This window comes from Apodemus sylvaticus, chromosome 4 (assembly GCF_947179515.1).
Source record: "Apodemus sylvaticus chromosome 4, mApoSyl1.1, whole genome shotgun sequence".
Classification (NCBI taxonomy): Eukaryota; Metazoa; Chordata; class Mammalia; order Rodentia; family Muridae; genus Apodemus; species Apodemus sylvaticus.
Window position 1 is genome coordinate 32877300 of NC_067475.1, and position 27627 is coordinate 32904926.

The window sequence follows — 27627 nt, forward strand, 5'->3', positions numbered from 1 at the left end:
TTGGCTGGACATGAACTGTACAAGCTGAGGAACTCTAGGTTGAACCGTTTGAGGTATAATTGGAAACAGGTGACAGGCTAGAAGAGACAAGTATTACCTACTCTGGTGGGTACCTGCTCTGCCTAGCCACTGTGCAAAGTTGATAGTAATTGATGAGCCGTATTAATTGGTTACTTTAATTACTGCAGAAACTTCATAAACAGAAATGCTAGAAGTCTTAGTCTATGTTGCTCATTTATCAGCAGAATAATTTGGTTTATAATAGATTAAATATGTTCTGTGTATGGTGAGTAGTTTTGATGAGCCCTAGAGCGGCTACGAACCCACCCTGTCCCCACGGCTCATTGCCCTTCACTCAGTGTGGTTCACTCTGACTCTGAAAGAGTTAATCATATATGTATATGAAGTATATATACTATATTATATATCCATATATTTATATGTCCATATACATATATGTCCATATATATGCATATATCTCAATCACATATATATTATATATCACATATATATATATGAATATATATTATAGATTGCTCCAGAGAATCCCATCTTCATTTTCCAAGTACTGGGATTGTAGGGAGGCCGCCACACCCTGCCATTTATCTGAAAGCCAGGGGTCCCAACTTTACCTCAGGCCCCTGAGTAAACATAATGTCTCCATGCGAGAACAGTTACAAAAGTCTTCTCTGACTTCTGTGGTCTGAAGAGCAGATGTTCAGGGCTCAAGGACCACCTGCCCCACCTGTGTGTTTTTTATAATGTAAAGAATTTTTTACGTATTTTTAGTAATGGTGATAATTAAGATTTGTATGAACTTTTAACATTTGCCATATTTAAATTGTATTTTTGATTCCTGTTATATCCCATCATTTTATAGATGTAAAAACTGATACTGGGGTGTATTGATGAGTGACTTGACTAAAGATTTTGAAAACTATGGTCATATAGGACTGGAGAAATGATTCAGTTGGTAAGGTGCTTCTATACAAACATGAGGACCTGAGTTAGGATCCTCAGAGCCCACATTAAAAAACAAAAAAACAAAGCAGGCATGGCAGTTTGCAGCTGTAACCCAGTGGCAGAGGTGTGTATACAGGAAGATACTCAGGACTTCTAGCCGGCCAGTTTCAGTTAGCAAGGTCGTGTACAGTGAGAGACATTCCCTCAAAAGAATCAGGTAGAAAGTGACTGAGGAAGAAACCCAGCATTGGCTTCTGTTCTCCACACACCTACACGTGCACTCACACATGAACACCTATCTACACAGGCACACGCATGAACATCTACACATGCACACACACATGTGAACAAAGAAGTATGGCCAGACAACCAACTCCTGTTTAAGAAGTTCCAAAAAATGTTGCCACAAATAAAAATATATTTATTTGGCTATTTGGTTTTTTTTTGGTCATATACTATACTAAGTGCTGGGGATACCAGGTGTCTTAGTCAGGGTTTCTATTCCTGCACAAACATCATGACCAAGAAGCTTACACTTCCACACTGCTGTTCATCACTAAAGGAAGTCAGGACTGGAACTCAAGCAGGTCAGGAAGCAGAAGCTGATGCAGAGGCCATGGAGGGATGTTTCTTACTGGCTTGTTTCCCCTGGCTTGCTCGGCTTGCTCTCTTATAGAACCCAAGATTACCAGCCCAGAGGCGGTTCTACCCGCAAGGGGCCCTTCCCCCTTGATCACTAATTGAGAGAATGCCTTACAGCAGGATCTCATGGAGGCATCTCCCCAACTGAAGCTCCTTTCTCTGTGATAACTCCAGCCTGTATTAAGTTGACACACAACACCAGCCAGTACACCCAGGCATGCTAAATACAGCCACAACCTGCATAGTCACAGCTTAATGTGAGAACCAGAAGTCTAATCAACTAAAGCGTCAGGGTTAGTGGGCTAGAGACCACCTTCAGACTCAGTAGGGAGTCATGGGGGCATAGGGCAGATTCTATCATAGTGAAGAGAGATTGGCAGACAAGAAACATGACGGAGAGTACCTTGATGGTGTTGGGGGTCAAGGAGCGAGGGAGAGACGACTTATGTCATCATCTGTGTTTGGCTTTGTATTCACTTAGCCCCCAAAGACAATGTAAGACAGCAGAGCCTTTCCCTGCATCCTGCATCACTGTGTAGGACCTGGGCGCACATTAGATACTTCTGAGTGAATCTTATTCACTATAGCTAACTATAAAGTTTAGTTCACAGAGTTGCTTCTGGTATTTGGGGCTTTTTCTTTTAAGTGCTGGTGCTCAAACCCTGAGCTTTGCCCGTGCTAGAACCACTGAGCTACACCCTCAATCCTAATTATTAAGATATCACTATGCCCTTCTTCTTAACAATTGAAATGTTTTAGTTATTTTATGTGTATGAATGTTTGTCTGTATGTGTTTGTGCACGACTTGGGTGTCTGATCCTGTCAGAACCCCTGAGACTGGAGTTACAGATATCTGTGTGCAGTCGTGTGGGTGCTGGGAATCAAACTGTGGACCTCAGGAAGAACAGCAGGTGCTCTTAGCCACTGAGCCAGGTCTACAGCCCTGACTGTGCCCTTCTTTGTCATCTTTAATTAGCTATGTGTAGCGAATTTTAATTGGCAGAAGATTTTTAAAGTAGTCATGTTTTCTTTGGTTTCCAACAACAGTCATGCAAAGCAGCAATCCTATTAGACTCCTACTCATCCTAGAGAGAAGCTGGTGGGCATTGCCCACAGCCAGCCTGCCCCTCCTACTGCACATCACAGCCAGCCTGCCCTCCTACTGCACATCACAGCCAGCCTGCCCCTCCTACTGCACATCACAGCCAGCCTGCCCCTCCTACTGCACATCACAGCCAGCCTGCCCCTCCTACTGCACATCACAGCCAGCCTGCCCCTCCTACTGCACATCTGTTGATTTCCATCATGCAGAGCTGACTCCAGGTTTGCAACAGTTCTGCATCATATTCTAATTTAGGATAATTGTACAGTGGTGCCAGATGTTTGCTGTGCTCTGATACTGTCCACCCCTACTCTCAGCAGCCTTGTGATTTGGGAACTAAATATTTGAGTGTACCCATCCTGAGCTGTGAGTAACCAGGCCGGGAGGGGGGGTAGCCAAGCATGCATGGAGGGTATTGTGCTCACCCAAGAGAAATCTTGGTTAAGTAACTAAACATACGAAACACAAAAACACAATTACCACTGGAAAGTGGTGGCACATGCCTTTAATCCCAGCACTCAGGGAGGCCGAGGCAGGTGGATCTCTGTGAGTTCAAGGCCAGTCTGGTCTACAGAATAAAACCCTGTCTTGAAAATCAAAACTAAAACAAAATGAAGAAAATCCCCAAACCACAATTATCCCGCTGTTTGCAGTCATGAGGGGCCTGAATCCAGCTTAAAACATATAACCTTTACAAAGGAGCTCAGAAGGCTTTTCATCTTTCCTATATCCCGTGAACAAACTTGATAGACGATGGTGCATAGCGGGCGGTGGTATGTCAGAGATTCCAACTGAGAAAAGGAGGTGGTGTGTGGCATTTGGAGAGTGACTGTATGAATAAGTGGTTAAAGCAGAAAAGCAAGAAACAAAGAAAAACCGTGCTCATGTCAGTGGCTTGACACGCAGCACTGGCCCCCGGGGCATTTGCATTTCAATGGAGTATGAAATGAAATGATCTTTCACAGCATTTGACTTGTAAGGTTCGTGACTTCTCAGAAGTGCCTGGAGGCTTACAAGTCAGTGCATAAATCTTGATAATAAGCACGCACTGTGACATATATCCTATTAGATATGAAACATGATATTAGTAAATTGACAATAAATCTTTCTGTGAGCCAATTTCTCTGTCAGAAACAGATCTGCTTGCTACATACAAGTCTGTGTGTTCCGGGAGGAGAATAGATGGGCTTTTTGTATGTCACAGTGGTTGGGGATTTTTGAGTAAAACTGTGGTGGGTTGCTTGTATTCTAAGGCTAAATACTAGCTGTCAAGATCTGCTTGTCCCCCATAAGTGATCTTCACACAAGTGATGCTATGTAAACCTTGTTCCTCAGTTTAACTGGTCAATAAAAGGCTGGAGCTTGTGATTGGGTGATGGAGGGGGAGGGCTGCAGGGAGAGAGAGAAAGAAGAAAGGACCGTGGCAGAGGAGGCCACCATGAGGGGGCTGAGCCATGAGCTTGTGGCCAGGAAAACCAGCAGGTGACAAGGGCCATGCGGTGGCCGGGGTGTCCGCTAGAACAGCTCCAAACCTGCCAATCTAGGCTGACAGCTTGTAAATAAAATATCTGGCCTGTGTGTCTTTTATAAAGGCTAGCTAGAGGAATAGATTGATAATACATAAAATGAAGTCAGAGTCTGTTTTAAGCTCTATTAGAAGTTCAAACGTGCAGATGACAAACAACTCCACACTGGCTCCCTGGATATCAAATGATGGTTCTTTAAGATTGACGCTTACCTCAGCATGGGAGAGAAAAAGGCAGCCAGCCTTGGCTACTTACTTTGTCAAAAAGCTAGAACAGCAGCAAAATCACAACCACAAACCAAAGCAAATCAAAGCTAGTAAGCACACAACGCCACGCAACTGAAGGCGCGTGGGAGCAGTGAGCTGGGTCTGAGCAAACAGACACAGCAGGCAGACCTAGGCAGCTGTGTCTGCGTGGAGGCTAGCCCCTACGCACGCACGCTCCAGGAAGGAGGCTAGCCCCTACGCACGCACGCTCCAGGAAGGAGGCTAGCCCCTACGCACGCACGCTCCAGGAAGGAGGCTAGCCCCCACGCACGCTCCAGGAAGGAGGCTAGCCCCCACGCACACTCCAGGAAGGAGGCTAGCCCCCACGCACGCTCCAGGAAGGAGGTGCCGGGACGTTCTGTCCAGCACCTGGAGGGCCACTTCCTCCTCTGAAGACTGGAAATAACTGCATGTGCTCTCCCTGTTTGCAGACGAAGATGACTGCGGCCCTGGGGGGTGTGGCAGCCACGCTCGCTGTGTTTCGGATGGAGAGACTGCGGAGTGTCAGTGCTTGAAGGGATTTGCCGGGGACGGAAACCTGTGCTCTGGTAAGAGCACAGGCCAAGTGCACAGACTTGAGACTCATGAGCCAAAAGAGTTCTTTTTACTTTCACTAACTAAAACTCTCCACGAGGATGTAACAATTAGTAGGTTTCAATAAAGTATTTGATATGGGGGGGGAGGAATTGTGTGCATAGGAAATGAGACACATACACATGTTTACATATACTACCTCATATTATACTAACGTTGTATTAAAATTAAACAAAAAATGAAGTTGACACTAAGAGAAACGTGAATTTGAGCTCAAGTCAAACTTATGGATCCATATAAATAGAACATTTTCCTCCAAGAAGCCTAGTATATATATTTTAGTGAAACAAATAGATTATGATAGATAGGTTTCTATTTTATATTGGTAGCTATTTTGATACAAAGTTAATGATTATTGGGAAAATGTTAGTCCTTGTTGTCTGAAACGCTGGAAGAAAGCAATTTCCTTACACTTATGTAGCTGTTTGAACAGGCAGGAACATCATGAAAATTCGCTGAGGGTTTGCATTTTATTCGCGGACAGTACCTGTCAGCAGCTGAGCGATTGACTATACAAAGGCTCAGGCTCCTTACTATGCTTGTTATATCTTTCCAGGACTGCCTAAACCAGTGGTTCTCATGCTTCCTAATAAGAGTTCCTCTTGTTGCGGGGACCCCCCCACACACACACACACAACCATAAAATTATCTCATTGCTACTGTAATCTTGCTATGTTGTGAACTGTAATGTAAATATCTGATATACAGGATATGTAATATGTGACCCACAGGTTGGAAAATGTTTCACGTGCCCATAATCTCCCCCACAGACATAGATGAGTGTGAGCTGGCCAGCTCTGACTGTCCCACCACCTCGTCCAGGTGCATCAACACCGAAGGTGGCTACGTCTGCAGATGCTCAGAAGGCTACGAAGGAGACGGGACCCACTGTCTCGGTGAGAGAGCGAGCGCAGGTGTCAGTGGACAAGGGAGGTGGGAGGAGGAAGCAAGCTAAAGAGGTGACAAAAGTTGTAGTTGCTGCCGGCTGAGGGAAGGCAGGAGAGAGCTGGAGTGAAACAGTGTCAAGACCAGTTGTTTGACCTGTGCGGACAGACGAAGTTAGGTCTTAGGAAACAATCTCCTGGCCATAACTGCACAAGCTGAGATGCTGAGGTAAATCTACCTCTTCGCCTTCTAGTTCATTCTCTGAGGCTTAGAGGATGAAGGCTCATCAGTGTTCAGTGTTGTAAGCATCAGTGGGCAGTTGATGTGCACCTTTCTGTTACTGACTTTAGCCACTGGACCTCGATCAACTGCCGCGCTGCAGCAGGTGTGTTGTAATCATTGTGTGCAGGGAGACGAGCAGGAGGCTCCCAGGCAGGCGCAGGGTGTTTCTGATGGTTCCATGGATGAGAACTTCCAGCACTGACATTTCATTGCAAGATTGATTGAAAGCCTTTTCGTAACCATCCTCCTCTGCCAAGGACTGGGTGGGGCTGTGGGCTGGGAGTTCACTCCGTGGATGTCTTCTGCTGCCCCGGGTGTCAGGTGCCCAGTGGCACTGCACAAGTGGAGGCCTGCCCTCCACACCCTCACCAGTGCAGCGCTGAGATGCTTGCCCAGGGATTCCCCGCCCCTTCTACGCTGCTTCTTTTCCTTCTTCTGAAAGCAAACAGTGAAGGGCTGATGCTCTGGTAAACTCAATGCTGGTGTTTTCTCTCACATGTGAAGGTCATGACTAGCCATTTGTGGATCTGGTTGGCTTAAACCAGGCTTTATCAGATTAGTTCTGTGCGGTCCACAGACCTCCAAAAACACACCTTTAAGCACAGAGTTGGCAGTCAGTCAGGAAAATGTCACTGCACTAATTAAGCAGGCTCACAGATATTTTGGGCAAACAGACTTCATATTTCATTTCTTTTGAAGAGAAGAAGGTATATTTCCCAGGGACTTAAGCTCTTTAGACTCTCACTCTTACTAACATACCTCCTAGTAGTAAGTATGCCAAAGGGGGTCATGACCCTGCCCGGCCTGGTTCCCTGAGGGAACCGTAGAAGCCATGTGTCCTCCCATTGGACTTCAATGTGTGTGTGTATGTGTGTGTGTGTGTGTGTGTGTGTGTATGTATGTGTGTGTGTGTGTGTTTGAGAATAGGTGTCTTAATCAGGGTTGCCATTACTATGATAAAACACCCTGACCAAAGCAGCTAGGGGAAGAATGGATTTATTTTAGTTTACACTTCCAGGTAAGTCCTTTACTTACCAGGGAGGTCAGGGCAGGAACTCAAGCAGGGCAGGAACCTGGAGGCAGGGGCTGATGCAGAGGCCATGAAGGAGCGCTGTGTACTGGCTTGCTCAGCCTGATTTCTTACAGAATTCAGGATCACCAGCTCAGGGGTGGCCCCTCCCACCACGGGCTGGCTCTTCCACGTCAATCACCAATTTAAAAAATGCTCTACAGGCTTGCCCACAGCCCAGTCTCAGGAGACATTTTCTTAATTGTGGTTGTCTCCTGTCAGATGGCTCTAACCTATGTCAAATTTGACTCAATATAAGCCAGCACACTAGGTGATTGGCTTTAAGCCATGACACATACATTCTCTGGAAGGGTGTGGCTGGGCTGGGAAGACAGCTCGGTGGGGGAAGGTGCTTGCGGCCAAGCCCAGTGGCCTGAGTTAAGTCCCTAGGGGGCACATAACGGTGGACGAGTACCAACCTCGGCAAGCTGCCCTTTGACCTCTGCAAGCACACACACATACACACACAAACAGTACATCACTCTTTTTGCTTTAGAGCAAATGCGTTTGCTCAAATTGAGAGAGGATTTCTTTGTCTTTCTTTTGTTTTGTTTTTTGATGTTATTTTGGATGTTGGATGGGTTTGGTTTTTCCAGACATGGTTTCTTTGTGTAGCGTTGGCTTTCCTGGAACTCGCTCTGTAGAACAAGCTGGCCTCTAAGTTACAGAGATCTTCCTGCCTCTGCCTCCTGAGTTTTAGGCTAAAAGGTGTGGTCTACCACCCAGCATGAGAGATGGCTTTGCTGTTAAAAGGGTAGGCTCATAACCAAAGGGTGAGAGAGGATTTCTAACCTGGCATTACAGCAGGCCTTCTGGTGGGTTTGGAGGGCTAGAGGTGTGGGCCGGAGCTTGTGCAGCCTGTGAGAGGCCAGAGGCTCAATCTCAGAGCTTGCAGGAAAAGAAAGAACTGAAAACCATAGGAAACAAAGAATAGAAGTTACTCGGATCCATTTAGGATAGCCATTCAATGCCCTTAACCTCCACTGGGTTAGGGGGAGCTGCCTCAGGAACTGTTAGGACTACCACGATGAGGAGGACATTCTTGCTTGCCAATAGAACACAATGAAGCTGAGAACTGGGAGGAAGGCCTGCTTGAAGCCTTGGGTAAGATTTCCTAAAGGAAGTGTCCCTCAGGCGGGTGGGCCTGTACAGAATGAATCCACATTCATTAAGCAGAAGTGTAAAGGGGTGCGGAGCATCCGGATGTGAACAGATCACGTGTCTGGAGATAGGAAGCCGTGCTAAGAACAGGCTGCGTGTGAGCAGAGAACCCACAGTGCATGATGGTGGCTCTGGGCACAGAAACGACCTTCCCCACAGCTCTCCGGGCTCCATGATGGACGATGTGGTGTGGGGAAAGGAGCCATTTCTGGCGCATGGAAGCTCACTACATCCTCAGTCTGTCCTCTGATGTACAGAAACTCTGGTTGGTGCTCCTTCATCTGCTAAAGACACAGTTCCAACAGGACACCCTCCTGTTCTCATCTAACCTTCCTTAGCTCCTCACAAAGCCTGTCTCAGATCAGTCACTGGGAGGTAGGCTGTCAAGGTCTACATGTCTGGAGGGCCTCTGTTAGCAGATGAATTAATTGTCTCTAGGCGCAGAAGACGAAGTCTGAGGGTCAGCCATTGTTGTTACTTCCTGCTCTTAAGCAGTCTAGTTGCTATTTTATGAAAATTCAAAGGACAGAGTTGATATTAATTTAATAGTGCATTTTATGTGCTGTAATTAATATACCTAAAATATTAATGTTTTACTATTAATTGGTATTTTAGATGTTTATATTTTAACTTGTACACTAAGACTTAAAACTCTGGTGTGTATTTTATACTGACAGCGCCATCTGGACCAGAAGACTAGGTGCAGTTAGAGAGCCTAATACTCCCAGAGGGCAAGTCTCTCCTTACTGAACCACATAGCCTTTGGCAACAGGAAAGCCTCTGGCATGCCCTTAAGTGACACAGTCACAGGCTCTACACTGTGTGGCCCCGGGTGCAGGCGAGGCTCTGGTGTTTGGGAGTGGCCTGGAGGAGATTGGAGATGATGGAATTTATTGAGGAAGCTCTCCATAGAGTAATTTAGTACAAACAATGGGAAGACCTACTTGTTGGGGCAAGCACAGCTGAGATGGGCCCGGGCTGGGGGGGGGGAGGGCTAAAGGGGACTTAGTTAGTTATATAGTTCATGCATAAGATAGGGTTTCTCTGTGTAGCCTTGACTGTCTTGGAATTCACTCTGCAGACAAGGCTGGCCTCAAACCCACAGAGATCTGCCTGTCTGCCTCTGCCTCCCTAGTGCTGGAATTAAAGGTGTGCCCTGCCATGCCTGTCTTGATATGCCATTTATGTCAATGAATGAGCATCTAGTTGCAAAAGTGAAGCCTGAGTTTTAGGATGTGAGATGCTGTTGCTCGAGGTGCCTTATGGAGCTCTGGCCTGGAGGAGTCTTGAACTCATTCCTTCCAAGTGGAGAGGAATCCTGTCAGGAGCCGGGGAGCCCAGGAGCCCTGAATAGGTGTGCAGCCGTGGACCTAGCGATCTTTGTTTCTAGCATTCATGACAGGGCCCCTACCATGCATAGGGCCCCGAACCCAGGTGAAGAAGCCCCTTTGACAGCTGGACTCGGTGCTTCCCTAACTCTTCCCTTCTCTGCATGCCCTTCTCTTCCCCGGACTCCTGGGGCAGATATTGACGAGTGCCAGCAGGGAGTGCATAGCTGCGGCGAAAATGCCACCTGCACCAACACGGAGGGAGGCTACAACTGCACCTGCGCAGGCCGCCCATCAGCACCTGGACTGACATGCCCTGGTAGGTGGATGGGTGGTCCAGATCAACGGTGAGGAACTTGGTTCAAGAAATCTTATACTCCATTTGTTTGCCTTGGGGATTCTAGAAATCACTGTTTCATTTGACTGGAGAGCTAGATTGCATCACCAGATTAGTGCTGGGCTACAGAATTTGAGGTCATTCTGGTTTTGTTCATTTCACAGCATCTGTAATAAACCTATCATCCTCATCATCCTTGCTCACAGTTTTAGTACAGGTGTTTCTCCTTAACTCTGTGACTGCTTTTCCTTTGGTTCATTGTTTTCAGAGGAAAAACTTAGCTGGGCTAGACAGGTCAAGACTATATCTGGACTTATAATAGTGTACTTTTTTTTTATTTCAGCCAGCCTGGTCTATAGCATGAGTTCCAGGACAGCCAGGGCTACACAGAGATACTCTGTCTCAAAAACTAAAAACAAAACAAAACCAAAAAGCAAAAAGAAAGCTAATCTACTTAGATTTTGGCACTGAATCTTAAACCTCGTGTGTATTTTACACATGAGGTATATTTTACACACCTCAGTATGAACTACAGGCTGTGGCACCACATTGCCCAGCAAGTAGTGGCAACAGGGAGTTTCCAGCAACTTTTCAGTAGTGTGTGGGGGCTGTGATGGGAGAAGAGTCACTTTCAAGGATTGTGGTTTTGTTGTTGCTGTCATCAACGTTGTTGTTGTCATTGTTATTTCTTTGAGACAGTGTTTCTCTGTGTAGTCCTGGCTGGCCTGGAACTCAGAGACCCCCCTGCCTCTGCCTTCCGAGTGCTGGCGTCAGTGGTGTGAGCCTCCGTACCCAGCTTACTCTCAAGGATCTTAAAGTTGATTTGTTGAACTTTTTTTTTTTTTGCTGATTTGAAGTCAGCAAGTCTTGACATGAATTCACAACCCAGCCAGCTTTTGTTTCTCTTAAAACAGTCAGTGCTGACCTCATCACCTACACAGCGCAGGCAGCACCCCACAGAAGGTCCTGGCTGCCAGGATAGGGCTTGCCCTCTCAGTTCTGCAGACAGAAAAGGACTGCAGGGAAGTTCAGACTTGCCTGCTCTCTGGATTTCGTAGTGAATTGTTTTGTTTTTCTCAGATAATTTTCTCCACTTAAAGGGTATTAAAGATAGGTGTGGTGGCTGGTGCATATAATCCCAGGAGTTGGGAGGCTGAGGCAGAGGGATTGCCATGAGTTTGAGAGTAGGCTGAAAACCTTCTTAGTCAGTTGCAAGCAGCAGTGCCTTCTCTTTAAGGTATAGGAAGCGATTCAAAATCAAGAGGCTTTGCATCTTGACTTTCTGCCATTACTCTAACATTTTCCCCTCTGTTGCTATAGTCTCATGTCTGAGGGGGCCCCTGTAAAAGTTAATTCTAGAAGAAAGCAGTTTGTGGGATAAATGTTTGTGACTCCCTCGATTAGGAGGGCAATGAGCTGTGTGCTGCTGGGTAGCTTGTGAGCCGTACAAAGACCCCAGTTGTTCATTTCAGATTTAGGCTTGTCCATTTTTTTTTGCCTCCAGTATGATAATCCGAGAGAGAGAGAGAGAGAGAGAGAGAGAGAGAGAGAGAGAGAGAGAGAGAGAGAAGGGTTTCGCTCTTGGTGGGTGACACAGGCTTGGTTAGGAAGGTGACACTCAACCCTCCCGAGACTTCTGCCATCATCAAGAGACCACAGCACAAGTTGTTCACAGAAACTCAAAATAAAGTTAATGTCTTTGCCTATTCCAGACTCTGCCTCACCCCCTCTCCTTGGGGAAGATGACCGCCATTTGGTCCGGAATAGTTACCCAGAATGCCCAGCGTCACATGATGGATACTGCCTCCATGGTGGTGTGTGCATGTATGTTGAAACAGTGGGCAGCTACGCATGCAAGTGAGTCAACCATCTTTCTGACAGCCCAAGTGATGGTGTGGTCCGTGACTTTCAGAAAGTGTGTAAAATTTATACAGAGGACATTTTTCTATAGACAGTGATGACTTTCTTTTTACATAAATAATTTTATGAACGTAATCTAGAAATTCAGTTGCTCATTAAACATGAAGAAGGCATATTTATAGGAAATTTACCAAAACCAATTTGGTTTCAGCCAGATTCTAGATTTATAAAAACGTTGCACCTGGATTCACCCTGAACCTATTGCCTCTGATATTTAAAGCTTTAAAAAAAAAAAAAAAGTTTTCTTTCTAGTAGATCACTTTTCATTGTTGTCTTGGCAACAGCTGCTGAGGGGTGAAATGGCTGCTGTCTGCTCCCTCTTAGCTCCCTGAGTCATATGACAGGCCAAGTTGTCACCTGAAATGATTCTGAGGACCGAGAACTCTGAGGTACTCCGTGGTGCTCACCAGGAAAGCCTTTCCTGTGTAACGAAAGCTGCACACAGGCCTGGGCAGAGGGGAGCGTCAGGAAGTGCTTTCAGCAGAGGAAGGGAGCCTGGGGTCAGAGCTCTAGCTTCTATATGAAAACCCAGATTGGGCAACGAATGGTTTTACCCCAGCACTGGAGGGGAGGAGACTGGAGAAGCCAGGTCACTGAGAGACTCTGCCCCTAATTATGAGGTGGGAGGTCTCCTTGGACAAATACTCTCCCTACCAAGTCCGGACCTGAGTTCAGTCCCTGAGATCCACCCGGTAGAGGAAGAACAGACTCGTGCATGTTGTCCTCTGACCTGCACACATCCTCTGGGACATCTGTGAATCCACACTCACAAGGAAATAAAAATGACTTTAAGAAGCAGAGAGCAGAGGGTACAGACACCTGATGTGGAATTCTGGTTTCCAAGTTCACTTGCATGCACACCCATGCATGGAGATCCACACACAAGTGCACACTTGCATGCACACCCACACATGGAGATCCACACACAAGTGCACACTTGCATGCACACCCACACATGGAGATCCACATACAAAGCCAAGTGGGCAGTGTGGAAGTCTGGACTACATCTGCTCTAACTAATTCCACATGTTCAAGGCAATGGGAGGGCTGGACAGATGTGCGAGCACACATGGGTCTCACATGCCGAACCTGGGGCCCTGCAGAATGCATGTTATGGGCTTGAACAATTCTGTGATTTTTGTTAATAATAGTGAAAAGGAACAAAGTTATTAGAGGAAGAAGAAGCTATATTCTTTGACTAAGTATGGTCTTACATTAAAAATCACATCAGCATGACAAAAATTGTGGAGATGTTTGGAAATATTAGTAAAAAGAACTCAATTACCTGGGAGGTGGTGGTGCACGCCTTTAGTCCCAGCACTTGGGAGGCAGAGGCAGAGGCAGGCAGATTTCTGAGTTTGAGGACAGCCTAGTCTATAGAGTGAGTTCCAGGACAGCCAGGGCTATACAGAGAAACCCTGTGTGTGTGTGTGGGGGGGGGGGGGGGTAGAACCCAATTCTAGTAGAACTCTGCTTTTGAGTTTATATCACCATACCATGATTTTATAACTTATGATGCTTTCAAGTATAACATAATAATAATTCACTTTTAATTAATAGTTAATGTTAGCAATCAGTTTTTATCTACACACTTAATCCTATTATACAAATACAAAAATTACAAAACTGGATGTGTCGTTGATTGTCTATGGCTTATTCCCTTCATGGTAGTTAACTGTAGGTCCCCAGATTACTGTTGCAGTGTGAAGGATTCTAAATGGCTAGAGAGGGCTTTGTCACAGTGGAGTTTCCTTTCCAATCCGATGCTGCTGAATTGTCATTACGTCCCTGTGAAAGCACCATCTTTCTTCGTTCGTATTTTCAACACGTTAAGCTGGAGCTGGGCAGAGGCATAGGAGCACACCTGCAAGCCCAGCACGGGGGGGGGGGGGGGGGGGGGGGGAGGGGGGTAGTAGGGGAATCAGGAAGTTCTAGGTCATTCTATTCAAGGCCAGCCTGGGTCACAGGAGATCCTGTCCTAAACAAACAGGCCGCAGCTGAAGATGTCCCTCACACTTAAGGACCGTTAACCAAAAGCAATGTTTAAAGTCTACTTTCCACAGTCATTGGAACATAACTTTATTTTGAATTGATTTGATAAAAATGTGTTGATAAAAAAAAAAGTTTTCAAAGCTTCCATCCATTTGTCCTCAGTAACAAACCTCAGGGGTCCTGTCAGTGCAGCTTTCTCCTCGCTGGGCTTTCTGCGCAGGGTGGCTTCTAGCGGCCCTTCCTTCCTTCCTTGCTGGGAGCAAGATGCAGAGCCCAGGTGCGATGTGGGAGAGTGAGGCCGGAAGCACTGACACCCACTGCTTCCCTGTGATGCTGCTGACCTGGATTCTTGGGACATTCCAACTCTTGAGCTCAGAAGACGTCTTCATTCTTTCTGGTTTGGTTTTGGGCAAACATCCATCCTTCTGACGCATCTTTTTCAAGGCTGCAAGGCCTCCCGTGGGTCATGAGGTTTCTTGAGGACAGGTGAGGTTGGAGGATGCCGCCAACTCTGCCATTCCTCATGGCTTTGTGGCCACAACTCACTTAAAAGGCTGCTTTACCCTTACTTGGTCTAGAGTGACTTCATATTGTTTGACCGTAGAAACTCAAATGTATTTACCCAGGGAAACCTCTTGGTTTAGCCAAAGTAATTAATAATTCAATAATTCAAATAATCCAAAAGACTCATGTCTCTGTCCGATGCTCTGAAGAAGCACTGGTCATTTGACTGCCCTGGACACGGGCCTCAAGACATCAGATCACTTCGATTTGCAAGTGGAGCCCATTAGTGTCCAACAGTTTGTTTGTTTGTTTGTTTTTTCAAATGACTGTTAGGGATTGTCAATAAATAGCTATAACCAAAATGAGCTAGAATTAAAAATAGACCCCAGGAAGCCTGAGAACCTTTAGGCCCCACCTCAGTTCCTGCTGTGTCTTCCATGGTCTTCAGAGGTGAGTGGAGCAGAAATCCCTGGGAAAGCAACACAGTGCAGCAGACAGCGCAGGTGTTTGACATCTGAGAACCACGTGAGTCAGGCCTGCCAACCATTAACTGTGTGACCTCATGCAAATTAGCTAATGCTGAGTCTGTTTCCTCACCTATAAAATAGGGGATGTCCGCAACAAAAAAATAGTTAAAAAATATGCTATTGCAGATGTCGAAGTCAGCTGTTTAAATAGACTTAATTGTTAAAATAAATGTATGGTGTCGGTCATTGTGACTACTAAGTATTGCTCCTTTTCTTCCCTCCTGAGGAAGTGAGTTTCTTCTTTCTTAGGATGGGCTAATGGTAGATTTAGGGAAGAGATCTGGAACTTTCGACAGTGTTCTTCCAGGCTTCCCACGGGAGCTGCTGGTATTTCTGTGCATGCGTCCTCGGGTTCTTTTAGAATGAAGTGGAGAAATGGACGGGTTGGTGGTGGGTTGGGGCTAAGAGAAGGGAATTTTAATATGATTAAAAAAAAAAACAAAAAAATGTAATTCTGGTGCAAAGAAAATGCAGTTCTTTGAGCATTGACTTCTAGAAACAAGCACTTCCAGTAGAGGGCAGCATTGCTTCGCTTACGTTAGAGCATTGCTAGCACACTGGTGTCTGATAATTACAGTGACAATCTCATTGGAAGGGGACGGTAAGGAGTTTATAGGCAGATGGCCCCTTCTCCAGAACAGCTCCTCACCTCTTGTATCTCTATTTTTTTCACTTGGGCTATTGTTTTCTCTTGGGCTAGTGGTAAGTTTTACAAAAGCAAACAGTCCCTCCATAGCGTAAGGGGCCCTGCTTCCAGTGCAGGGCCCTGTGTGCACCTCTGTTACCGACGTGTTCAACAAGGGGCCCTGCTTTCCAGTTCTTTCCTTTGACCTAGGACTGCTCAACCGGCCAGACATCTGTCTCCAGGGGTCTCCTGGCCATGTTGACTTAGAAAGGGAGCCTCCTTAGGACTTTAGCCTGAGAGTTTATCTCTCGCCGGTGTTCAGTTATGTCTCATAGAGACGGTATGCAAATAGCTCATCATCCCAAAGACAGGTTGGGAATAGTGCAACGCCTGTGAGCGGTAATGGGAGTGGATGTGAGGGATGGATGATGTGTGACCTGCAGCCGACTTCACGGGCTCACAAAGTGGCATCTAGAAAGGTGCAGGGCTAGAACACTGAACACACTGAATTCGTAAGAACCGGGCACCTCTGCTGACCTCTGCTTGCATGTCATCAACAGCTGTGTCGTTGGCTACGTTGGGGAGAGATGTCAGCACCGCGACTTACGCTGGTGGGAGCTGCGCCATGCTGGCCACCGGCAGAAGCGCTACATCACTGTGGTGGCTGTCTGTGTGGTGGCTCTGGTCCTGCTGCTCCTCTTGGGGACGTGGGGGGCTTACTACTACAGGTAACCATTCTCTACTACAAAACTTGACTTTTCTAAGCTCTCCCAGGGAATACATACTTCCTTGGGATGACCTTGAGCAAAATACTGCATTTAAAAGGAGGAGTAGTCTCTTTTCCAAAGCCTGGACTTCGCTGTGCAAAAACATCAGCGCTCCGCATTTTCCTTCCCAGTCATTTCACATGTATAAGATTTGTGGCCCTCCATTTCAGTGATGCTGAGGACTGAGTGCAGGACCTTGCGCATGTGCTACATCCTCACATCATGTGCTTATCTCCCACAATGCACCCCTGCAGCCCCGTCTCATAGCATCACATACCCACATCAGCCAGCATAATTATAATTTTTCATGTTTGCCTGCTGATTATTACCCACAAAACCTCCTTTTTTGTTAGAGGAAAACCATGAGCTTCTCTAACTTGGAAAGAAACTGTGATCATTGGGTTTTGTTTTCAGTAATTTAAAGTTAGGGGTTTTAAAACTGTAAGACTAGTTTTTCATGTAAAAGCCCCACCTTAGCACCAGGAAGCAGGCGTCTCAGTGCTCCTGTTCCTTTACTTTAAAATGATGTCGCATTGTCATCAGTTGAAACTGCTTAGGAAGTATTATAGTAGTCTGTGCTGTTAAAAAAAAAAAAAATCAAGGAATCACAAGACTCGGCTGAAGGAGCTTTATAAAATTGTCCAGCGGCCCACATGCCTGCCAGGTGTCAGCTTTCTGGTGATAGGTAATGTACCTACTGATGTCAGAAGGAAATATCCAGCCACAGTTACCAAAGCTGAACAAGCACTCAAGTTCCAATGTTTCATATTCTGGAAAATTAAGCAGAATCAGCCAGGCGCTCTCCGCAAAGACCCTGCTCTAGCATACTGGACCAGTAAACAGCGCTGACCCTGGAATTGGCTTGCACGGTTCAGATCCAAGTTGGCACTAAACAGTGCCCGTGGCGTGCCTTCTCACTTGTGGGCACTGATTTTCTGTGTTATGAGGTGTGGGATAATAGTGCTTCTTTCAGGGGTTATTGTGAGACTGGGTTAGTGTGTGTTAAGAGTTCACCATAGGCCTGGCTGGTGGATTGGGTATAATAAATGTTACCATTGTTTTATAGGAATAGTAATCTTCCTAATAAGAGGCATATATACTTGAAAACCTCCATCACCTCTGGGAGACAAGATTCCTAGGAAAACTCTTGAACTTTTAATTTGGTAACCCATCAGTATGACTGCACTTCTTAGCCTATTATTTGGATTCTGTATATTGGTAGAAAGAACATTAAGTTATTAATGGCTTATTCCCCTGGAAAGAACATCAAACAAAGATAAATGTAAAAAACAAACAAAAGTAAACAACAGAAAAACTAGGAAACCCAAAAAAACTTCCCCAGTCCTAGTGGTGCACACCTTTAATCCTGCTACTCAGGAGCAGAGGCAGGTGGGTCTCTGTGAGGCCAGGCTGGAGTACAGAGTGAGTTCCAGGACAGCCAGAGCTACATGCATGCATGCATACATACATACATACATACATATATACAGATATACATATATAGTGAGACCATATCTTGAAAGAAAGAGAAAAATTTTTTTAAGTTAACCCATGATATAATTAGTTTTTTTTTGATGTATTAACATGTGACTTAATGTTTTTCAGAAATTTAGATTTTTTTTTTTAAGATGAGTTTTTCTGTGTAACCTGGACTAGCCTTAAACTCTTGATTCTTTTGCCTCAGCCTCTGGAGTGCTCTGATTTCATGAACACAGCAGCAAGCCTGCCTGCGCAGTGGTGGGTGTGGACTGAGAGCTAGTGGCTAATAGATGGTAGTCTTCCAGCTTCAGACCGCCATAGCCAATAACAAAAATGATGAAGGCCACGAGAATAATTCAGTCAGCAAAGTGTTTGCCATATGAGCCTAAGGACCTGAGTTCAGCCCTTGGCACCTCTGCGCAATGCAATGCAATGCAATGCAATGCAATACAATACAATCAGGCAGGGCACACTGTGCACTTATATCTGAATCACTGAGGAGAAGAAACAGGAGGATCCCTGGGGCTTCGTAACCAGCCAGCCTAGCTGAATTGGCAAGCTCTGGGTTTACTGGAGATACTGTTTAAAAAAATAACACATAGAGCATTGAGAACGACGCCCACGGACTACTTCTTACCTCCAGGAGGGCACACTTCCACACTTCTCACCTCCAGGAGGGCACACTTCCACACTTCTCACCTCCAGGAGGGCACACTTCCACACAGGTGTGCACATACAAACTGTCTCTACACACGCAAATGGTAAGGACTATTGCTTGACACAAAAGCTTGTTAGAACTCTTTCTAGTGATTGCAATGCCCCCAGAGTTGGGCATCTCTGTAGCTATTTGCTTAACAGTACTGCCCCCTAGAGCTGCATCCAGGGCTGTGCGTGCACCCTCTGTAGATTTAATTTGACAAAATAGTTGCTCTGGGTTATCATGGAGTGGGATGGGTATTTCGTTTTTATTTTGAGATTGTCTCAGGTTTTTTGGCTTTATCTCAGGACTCAGAAGCAGCTATCAAAACCCCCGAAGAACCCTTATGAAGAGTCAAGCAGAAACATGAGCAGTAATGGACCCGACAGCAGCGGGGCTGGCATGTCCTCCTGTCCCCAACCTTGGGTAATGGTAGCAAAGTACATGAGGCTAAGAATTGCTTGATGAGTGTTCCTAGTCCTTCCCTTGTTTCTTCCTGATGTTTAGAGAAACCAAAATCTGTCCCAGCTGCCAGCTGCTCTCAAAATGACTTCTAGACTTAGCGTCCAGCCAATCTCCAACAAGTGCTTTAACCTCTGCGTCTCCCATCCCCTTCCGTGTAACTGCGTTCTTCTTCAGCAGACCATTCTGGAGATGCCAAGACTGATCTTCATAAATGCCACGTGATTTAGGACATGGGCAGCGCTCAGTTCCTTGATGTCTCATGGCTTCGTGGTCTGCTAAATTACCTGTATTCCCCTTGGCAGGCTGTAGAGACTTACAAGCTTAATTAATCTTATTTAAATCATAGGAGAGGAGACATGGTTTCGGTATGTGTGTCTCTTTAAATAAAAAAAAAATACATTTAAAAAAATCAAAATCCCACACTGCTGTGGCGAGCAGCTTGCTGGCTCGGAACGTCGGTCATTCAGAAGCCGGGGCTGCTGAGCCGTGTCCTCCCAGCCGTCACACCAACTGCCGCTGCACATACACGTCAGAGGGAGCTGGGGAGAGCCGGGTTCCCAACTCCTTCCCCCAAGAATCAGCAAAAACAAATCTGCTCCCATCATCTGCCTTGCATTGTAGCCAGAGTCCTGGAGCTCTGTGCTTCTGGCAGAGAGGCACATGGCTGGAAAGTTTGCAGTGCGCATCTTGGCGGGAGCTAGAAATAACGGGCCTACACCCTTACGCAGCAGGCCGCTGTATTGATTCTGCAATATGTCACTGCAGAGAGACCATTAATGAGGAAGAGAGTAAGGGTGACGAGTGTTTTGAGGCATGGAAAGAGAGAGAAAACAGCCCCTGTTACCTAACTGGCTCCTCTCGTCAACCCCCCTCCTCTTCTCCTGATGGGAAAGATGGGTACAGAGATTTATTTTTTTCTTTTTACTCTTTATTGTTGAGTTCTAGGTCCTTCCTGTAGAAGGCTCCTTTCTGAACCAACAGAAGTCCAGACCTTGGGGCAGTCCATCCTTCACCTGGTTACTTATTGACGAGGAAGGACTTCACCGGCCTGGGCCCGCGCCAGAGCACGGCCGGCTTCTGTTCCTCCTCTTTCTGTTTGATTTCTTTTAATACCTAACCGGGCCGGCCTGAGGGCAGGCCAGTCAGCTCTGCTCAGCCTGTCTGCAAGTGTGTGACGAGTTTGAACCATGCAAACAATGACAAAAATGATTGTTGAGTGAAGAGAAGGGCTGCTGTGCTTCCCTGGGCCTCCCTCTCGGCACTCCGCCCCTGAGCGGCTCACCTAGGTGGTGGATCCCTGCAAGACAGGAGTTATGCTAGTAGCTGTCCCTGCTTACTAGTGACCTTGTTACTTGGGACTTGATAGTATGCTTAAATGAGTTATATATAACCTTATGCACACACACAGTGGTAACCCATACACACACATGTGACACATACATGTTATTCATCTGTCCCATGGGCAGTACTTGTAAACCCTATGGATACTTGCACAATTTGCAGCAAAACAGTAGTAGCCTCCAGTGATCCAAGATTCTTAACCCAAGATTCCAGAATCAGAACAGATTCCCCAGTAAAAATAGTTGTGTCCCAAGTAGAAATTAATGCGATGCTTCCAGAAGCTCCCTAAAAGCTCTCTGGCTGGGGAGATGGCCCACAGCTAAGATCACTGACTCCTCCTCCAGAGGACTGAGATTTGATTTCCTTGCACCCACAATGCTGGCTCGTAGCCATCTGTAACTCCACTTCCAGGGCATCCAGGGCTCTCTTCTGGTCTCCATGGGCATCAGGCATACACATAATGTACAGATATACATGCAGTCAAAACACCCGCACACATAGTAAGATCGTAAGAAGGAAATTTAAAAGGCGGAGTCTCTCCTTAGCTGGAGACAGTTAACAAGGCCTTCCTTTCCAGCTTCACCTTCTGCATGGGTGCGATCGGCTACAGTTCAATGTTTATCAAGGTGACTTCTGCATCACAGCAGTTATCCTCTGAACCCTTTTCTCTTCTGCAGTTTGTGGTCCTAGAAGAACACCAAGAGCCCAAGAATGGGAGTCTGCCAGTAGCTGGCACGAACGGTGCAGTAGTAGATGCTGGCCCGCCTTCCTCCCTGCAGCCTGGTGAGTAGGTAATTTTACCTTGCTTGTTTTCCATTGAGAAATGTCATCTAGTCACAAAAGACCATTAGCCTTATCTAAGCGGGGAGGTGACATACCGTGGAGTTTATAGAAACACATTTGACTACATTTCCCTTTTCTATAAAGACCCCTCGTAACCCATTCTCCAGGCATACTGCAGACTGCTAATTACTCTGAGCTAGCCCACATGACTTAGCTCCTTTCTGTGAGCTACTTAAGACTGTAGGGCATCCCTGGTGTAGGTTCTTACCAGTTGCTGTAAGTGCAGCTCCCCTGGAGATGGAAATGGCTCTCCCCAAACAGGTTCCATGGGCTAGTGGGAGTGTTCTTATTAATGACAGTTGGTCTAGCTTTGTCCTAGCGAGTTCAGCATATTCTAGTCTTATTGGGAGCTAGCCCTCAGCCACACTCTTGGCTGAGAAGTCCAGTCAAACCACTAAGGGACCACAGAATCAGTTCTCAAGTTCTCCTGGAGCTTATTCTGATAAAAACAGAGTTATGCATCCTTTGCTGTGGTCCTTCTGCCAGGACTTGTATTGTGATCTGTCCCTTGGGTTTGGAGCTCAGATATCATTGTCCTCTTTACAACCCTGAGGGCAGCACTGAGCAGGCTTCTGTGTCATAAGCCACTGGGAAAGCAAAGGGAATCTTTGAGCCAACAAAAACAGGTCCCCTGCTAATGGCAGGAGCCAGTTAAGTGTCAGCGCTACTTGTATTTCCTGATAGTTCCTATCGCACACACCCTCTTCCGGTTTCCAATAGAGAGAACCTGGGGTCTTATTACAGAAAACTCATTCAAAATTTCCATTTTGAACATGTTGTGTACTGTAACCTAAAATACTAAATTCAGAAAAAAATTAATGCGTAATTTGAACAAGATCAGTATATTAAGCCTCATTAAGGAATTGAATAAAAACTGTAATAAATGTTTATGCATGGTGACTGTTGTCTGTTACTTTTGAAACTCAGATTTTCAGTAGTTGCTAGGTTTTGTTGCTAGCACTATCAGAAGGTAAACTGTCGTCTTGTAGTTACTACGTTTTCTTAAGTAGCTGACAACACATTGTTCCTTTCAGAGAAAATCTGCTTAGAAGGAACACATGGTAAGATTTTGCAACTTAATCCAAAGCTCAAAGATTTGACAGAAATGTGTTATATCACAGGTGGGGGATTCATTGTTAAGGCTAACAGTAGTTCTCAACCTGTGGGTCACAACCCTTTTGGAGGTCAAATACACCCAAGACTGCTGAAAAACAGATATTTACAATTCATAACAGTAGCACAGTTACAGTTGTAAAGTAGCAATGGAAATCATGTTATGGCGGGGGGGGGGGGTCAGCATAGCATGAGGAACTGTATGAAAGGGGCAGCATTGGGAAGGCTGGGAACCGTGGGATTAGAACACTTACATAGTTATTCACTCAGACAGCACAAGCGTCAATCCACTCACTAGCTTCCCATGTCAGTAGTCCACCCCCATCATGTTTCCGCCCCATAGATATTTTCAGTGAAAGCACACACAGAGGTTGGGTGGGAGGGGGAGTGAGGGAAGAGTTGATGTCAGTCTGGCTAGGAGCCAATGCTCCCTCTGCCCCCAGAAAGGCCTGAAGCTAGAAGTGGGGAACACAGCCATCTTCATGGGCCCCAGCCTGCCCCGGGGAGGGTTAGGGGAAGAGTGCTGTGTTGCGGGAAGGAGGACCATGCTGGAGGAAGGAAATGGCTCTCAAGTCTAAACGTTGTTCTAGGGCATTCGTGGTCCTGAGGCGGAGGTGGGAAAGGCCGGAGAGCACTCCACTCTCTGGATCATCTCAACCAACCGAGGCATTGCCAGTTTTAAAACCGAGCCCAAGGGCTGGAGAGATGGCTCAGCAGTTAAGAGCACTGACTGCTCTTCTGAAGGTCCTGAGTTCAAATCCCAGCAACCACATAATGGCTCACAACCATTGAGATTGGACACGTTCTTCTGGTGTGTCTAAAGACAGCAACAGTATACTCATACATAAAATAAATAAATAAATCTAAAAATAAATCTCTAGGTTAGCTTGTGCTAACCCTAAAGGAGTATTAAAAAAAACAAAAACAAAAACAAAAACAAAAATCCGAGCCCCAGACAAGTTGTTTCTTATGTTTTTAAGTTGATTATCCCATGACTGTTACAAGGATCTCTTTTTCTAGACATTGTGAACAATGAAATCTCTTCCTCTTCTTCATCTCCTCTTCTTCCTCCATCTCCATCTCCCGATATCTCCACTTTCCCTTCATCCTTCTCTCTTGTCCTCCCTTCCATCTTCTTTGAACAGGGTCAGTGCATCTGACTTCATGGAGACAGAAGCCCCACATATATGGACCAGGCACAGGGCAAAGCTGCTGGATCCCACCTTCAAGTGACAAAGGACCCCAGGAAATGGAGGGAAACTCCCACCTACCCTCCTACAGGGAATGGCCTCTAGCCCTGGGGGCTGAGACGCTGCGTTCTCTCCAGTCAGCTCAAGGATCTCGCCAACAGAGGGCTCTGGACCTGCCACAGCAAACAGAGCCTGTTCAGCAGAAACTGGGAGGAGCCAGAGGTACAGAGGGGAAATAGCAACCAGGTCAACGGATGGTAGAGTGCTACAGACTGGGAACTCCAGTCTCCATGCTAATCACTGCTCAGGGTCCTGAAGATAGCTGCATAGCTGCGTAGCTGCATAGCTGCATAGCTGCGACTTCTGCTTCTTGCTTTAAGTAGTCCCATTGAAGACGTTCAAAACCGCAGTGGAGAAAATCATTAGAAGCCAAAGTCAAGACATTCACATCTAAGCTGTGTCTTCTTCCTGGACTGTTTGCCTCTTTCCCTTGTTGCCTCAGAAGAGATGAGCTAAAGCAGGTGATCACAGGCTCTGTCGTTTGCAAAGCAAATTACATGATCTACATAGACGTCTCAGCTCAACCTCCTGGAATGCTTGGAACATTAGCACTATTGCTAAGACGCACAGCAAGTGTGGCCCATGCTCATAATTTTGCCTTCTGAATTGTGATAAATTAGTGAAAATAATTGTAACTTGGAATCTGATTTATTCAGATTAGATCATTTATTTTTTTATACTATAAAAATCTTTGAATGAAAGTATTTAACTTTAAAAACATTTCCTAAGAGACAACAGTGTTTCTTAATCATTGTCTTTTCTTCTTGAAGTCTTTCCAGTAAAAACGGTAAATTTTGCTGTTTGCATAGATTTTTTAATTTTATTTTAAGATATGAGATTGTAAACCAATTGCTTGATTTATTTTCATCAATTTATTCTAATTATTTAAATAAAGTCACCCTAAAACATCTGCATTTTATTATAATTTGATGATGTTTGTTATAGTTTGAGCTGGACCAAAGTAATTCACTAAACCTGTCACTGTAAAGAAGATTGAACTAACTCTGATTCTAATGGTGCATCTTCCTTACGGCCAAGGCGTGGCTAACATAGAGGATATGGGTGTCCACACTGTGTCAGGGACAGTCCGGGGCTCAGGCTGTGCAGGCATCAACTCCTCCCATTGTTTATCTTTGCCACTCTTTTATCCTCAAATCTTTAGATTTGGGTTATATAATCAGAATAAAAAGGCATGAACACGCATGTTTTCAAAGTGGACATGTTGACGAAACCTGTGTGGGCATTCGGGGGCAGGATGACTTCAGGTTTGAAGATCTTAGTTAATTCTTCAGTGTAACATTCTCCAATTTTTTTTTTTCTGAATTTGGTTTTGCTTCAGTTGACAGTAGAGACCCTGCAGGTTCATAAGACTCATCTTTTATTTCTGACAGGCACGACCTCTCCCAAGTTAGCCTTCTGAAGCCTTCCTTTTGTGTATGTTAAAAGTACTTTGTTTAGAATCTCAAGAGAGCCAATGGAATATAAGCCCACAGTCCCTCAAAATATATGTCTGGGTTTGAACCAGCAAATCCTCACTTCCTTTGAGCTCTGCACTAATGAGGAAACCTAAGAAATAGGAGCCCTTGCGAATGTTTATCCAGGTCCAGCAGCAGCCTCTGGTCTGGTCAGAGCACAGGCTTGCTGTGTGGTTTGGTCAGATGTGACCCTGGAGGTGTGCCTTCCCTTCTGTCTTCGGGTCTCTAAGAGACACATGATCATTTGTTTGAAAATACACATTTAAAAAGCATTTTCATCCACAGTATTTGATTTGTATATTTTCGAGACTACGGTTCGTTTTCTAACTCTCGTGGTTTTGTCCACAGTACCCGATGGAGATTCCGTGCTGTCACCCACTCCGTGTGAAAGAACACTCTGCCCTCTGCGGCACCTAGCGAGGTTTTAGAATCCAGGTTTTGCCTGGTTATAAAGTGCCCTTTAGACATGGGTATACAATCATTGTATGGTCGCTGAGAATGTGATAGCATTACCAAGTATAATAAGTAAGAACCCTTCACATACACACCCCAAAACAACTAAGCAAAATGGCTAGGAGAATTAAAAACGCTGTTATCTCAGCAAGAGTTTACATTTTGTTGTTTCTTTTTCCATTTTATGTCCTCTGTGCAGTTCCAAGCTCATTAGTCCAGACACATGCCTGAACACGCCTAACTTCCTGTTAGGACACTGCAGAGTTTCTACAGCTAGAGGCCCTATGGTGGCGACCAGGAAAACACCGGGTTTCCCACTTCAGTTGTGATATACAGGGTCAGGGGTGGGGGTGGGAGTTCTCATCCAGTAAGCTATGGCCACAGCCAGTCGCTGAGAAGTGCGCAGGCGCAGGCACAGACGCTCCTCCCACTCTTTCTCACAGTGACTGCTGCCAGGCTGTCGATCACCCTCACGATCTTTAAATTTTTTTCATTGATTCTTGGTGAATTTCACATCATGCACCCCAAAACCACTCATTTCCCCGCCCCTTTGTATCTGCCCCCCACCCTTGCAACCTCCAAAAACAAATAAACAAACAAACAATAAAAGATAAGTCTCACTGTGGAAGCTGTAGTGGGTCACCTCAACAGCTTAACTTGCAAATGTTCATTGCAGTGAGTCATTGGTTTGGTTCAAGGCCTCTGGCTTCTGCTACAGCATCAATACTGGATGCTTACTGGGATGCCTCTCAGATATTTTGCAGTTGCCTTGCCTCATGGAGGTCCTGTAGCTCCAGATCTACAGACTGGACCCAGTCCCACACTCCAGCAGTTCACAGATAAGATAGATGTTTAGGTGGGCCAACTCGGCGCTCCGGATCTGGGCCTGGGAGGAAACTAAGCAGGTCAGCCCTCCAGCTCTCCTGCGCCTGTGCCACAAGGGTCGACTCTCTCTACCCAGACAACAGCCAGCTCCCTGTCTCTCATGCCCACGAGGCAGGCCCGTCTGCACCGTCACAACCAGGTGACTGCACCGTGACAACCAGTCTACTGTGCTCTCTACATCTCGTGAGCACCTTCATGTCCTTTGCTTGGTTATCCCTCCTATTAATCCTAGGAGAGCTCAGGCCCGCCGCCACCACACTCACACGTGAAGCATGAGCTTCCCACAAACCTTCTCTACTACACCCTACCACTGAGGGTCCGGGGCTGGCCCCATAGTTTTCCTACAGTTCTTCCTTGTCCATGTTTCCCGTTGCCTCACAAATCCTGAGAGATGACTGTGCTCTCCTCCTCCTAGACCTGACATTTCTAATGCCCCTTGCAATTATACAGGATTTCATTTCTATAATAAATTACCTATTATATAATATCCTGTGATTTGCTTCCTGTGTGAGCCCTGGCTAATACAACAAGCATATACAACCAGATATTCAGGATGCAGGTATCGTATATCATGCACTAGAAAGGAGGAAGCGCTCCTCACCTTGTTTTAACCTTTATTTCTTCAGTGGACTAGTACAGAACGGAAAAGGGTGACTAAAATCCAAACTCAATTTCAAAGGTCTACGCAAAAGATTAGCAATGAATCAGGCAGTGAGTTTTAAAAGCATTTTATGACCAAATGTCAATTATGTAACAAATAGAACATCCGCTGAATATTTCAAAGTATCATGTAAATTATTCAATTATATTACAACACAAAAGAAGCCATGATACAGGCATAAGGTATTTTCAGAGACGTTCACCATGCATTCATGACAAAACTTCTTAGTAAAATAGGAAAAGTGGGTTTCTCTGATGCGATGAAGGAAATCATCCAAAATCTACAGCAAACATTCTACCTAATTCTGGAATGCCAAAGGCATTCCCCTTAGAGCAGGACTGAGACAGAAATGTGTCATTCATTTATTATTTGAATTTCATATATATATATATATATATATATATATATATATATATACTGTATTTACATAATTTCCTACTTTTCTCTTTCAACCCCCATGCCTCTCATCCCTCTT

The 27627-nt window shown here is 45.6% G+C and overlaps 1 protein-coding gene across 1 annotated transcript in view; it reads left to right on the forward strand.

Annotated features, from left to right (window-relative positions):
* Window positions 1–24486, forward strand: part of Egf (epidermal growth factor) — a 76536-nt gene extending 52050 nt beyond the window's left edge. Inside the window, exons 17-24 of the mRNA XM_052179264.1 lie at window positions 4931–5047; window positions 5864–5989; window positions 10015–10137; window positions 11868–12012; window positions 16284–16451; window positions 18975–19092; window positions 21150–21255; window positions 23574–24486. Coding sequence (XP_052035224.1) covers window positions 4931–5047; window positions 5864–5989; window positions 10015–10137; window positions 11868–12012; window positions 16284–16451; window positions 18975–19092; window positions 21150–21255; window positions 23574–23857 — 1187 coding nt within the window. The 3' untranslated portion in view covers window positions 23858–24486. The remainder of the gene's footprint in view (window positions 1–4930; window positions 5048–5863; window positions 5990–10014; window positions 10138–11867; window positions 12013–16283; window positions 16452–18974; window positions 19093–21149; window positions 21256–23573) is intronic.
* The last annotated feature ends 3141 nt before the right edge of the window (window positions 24487–27627 follow it).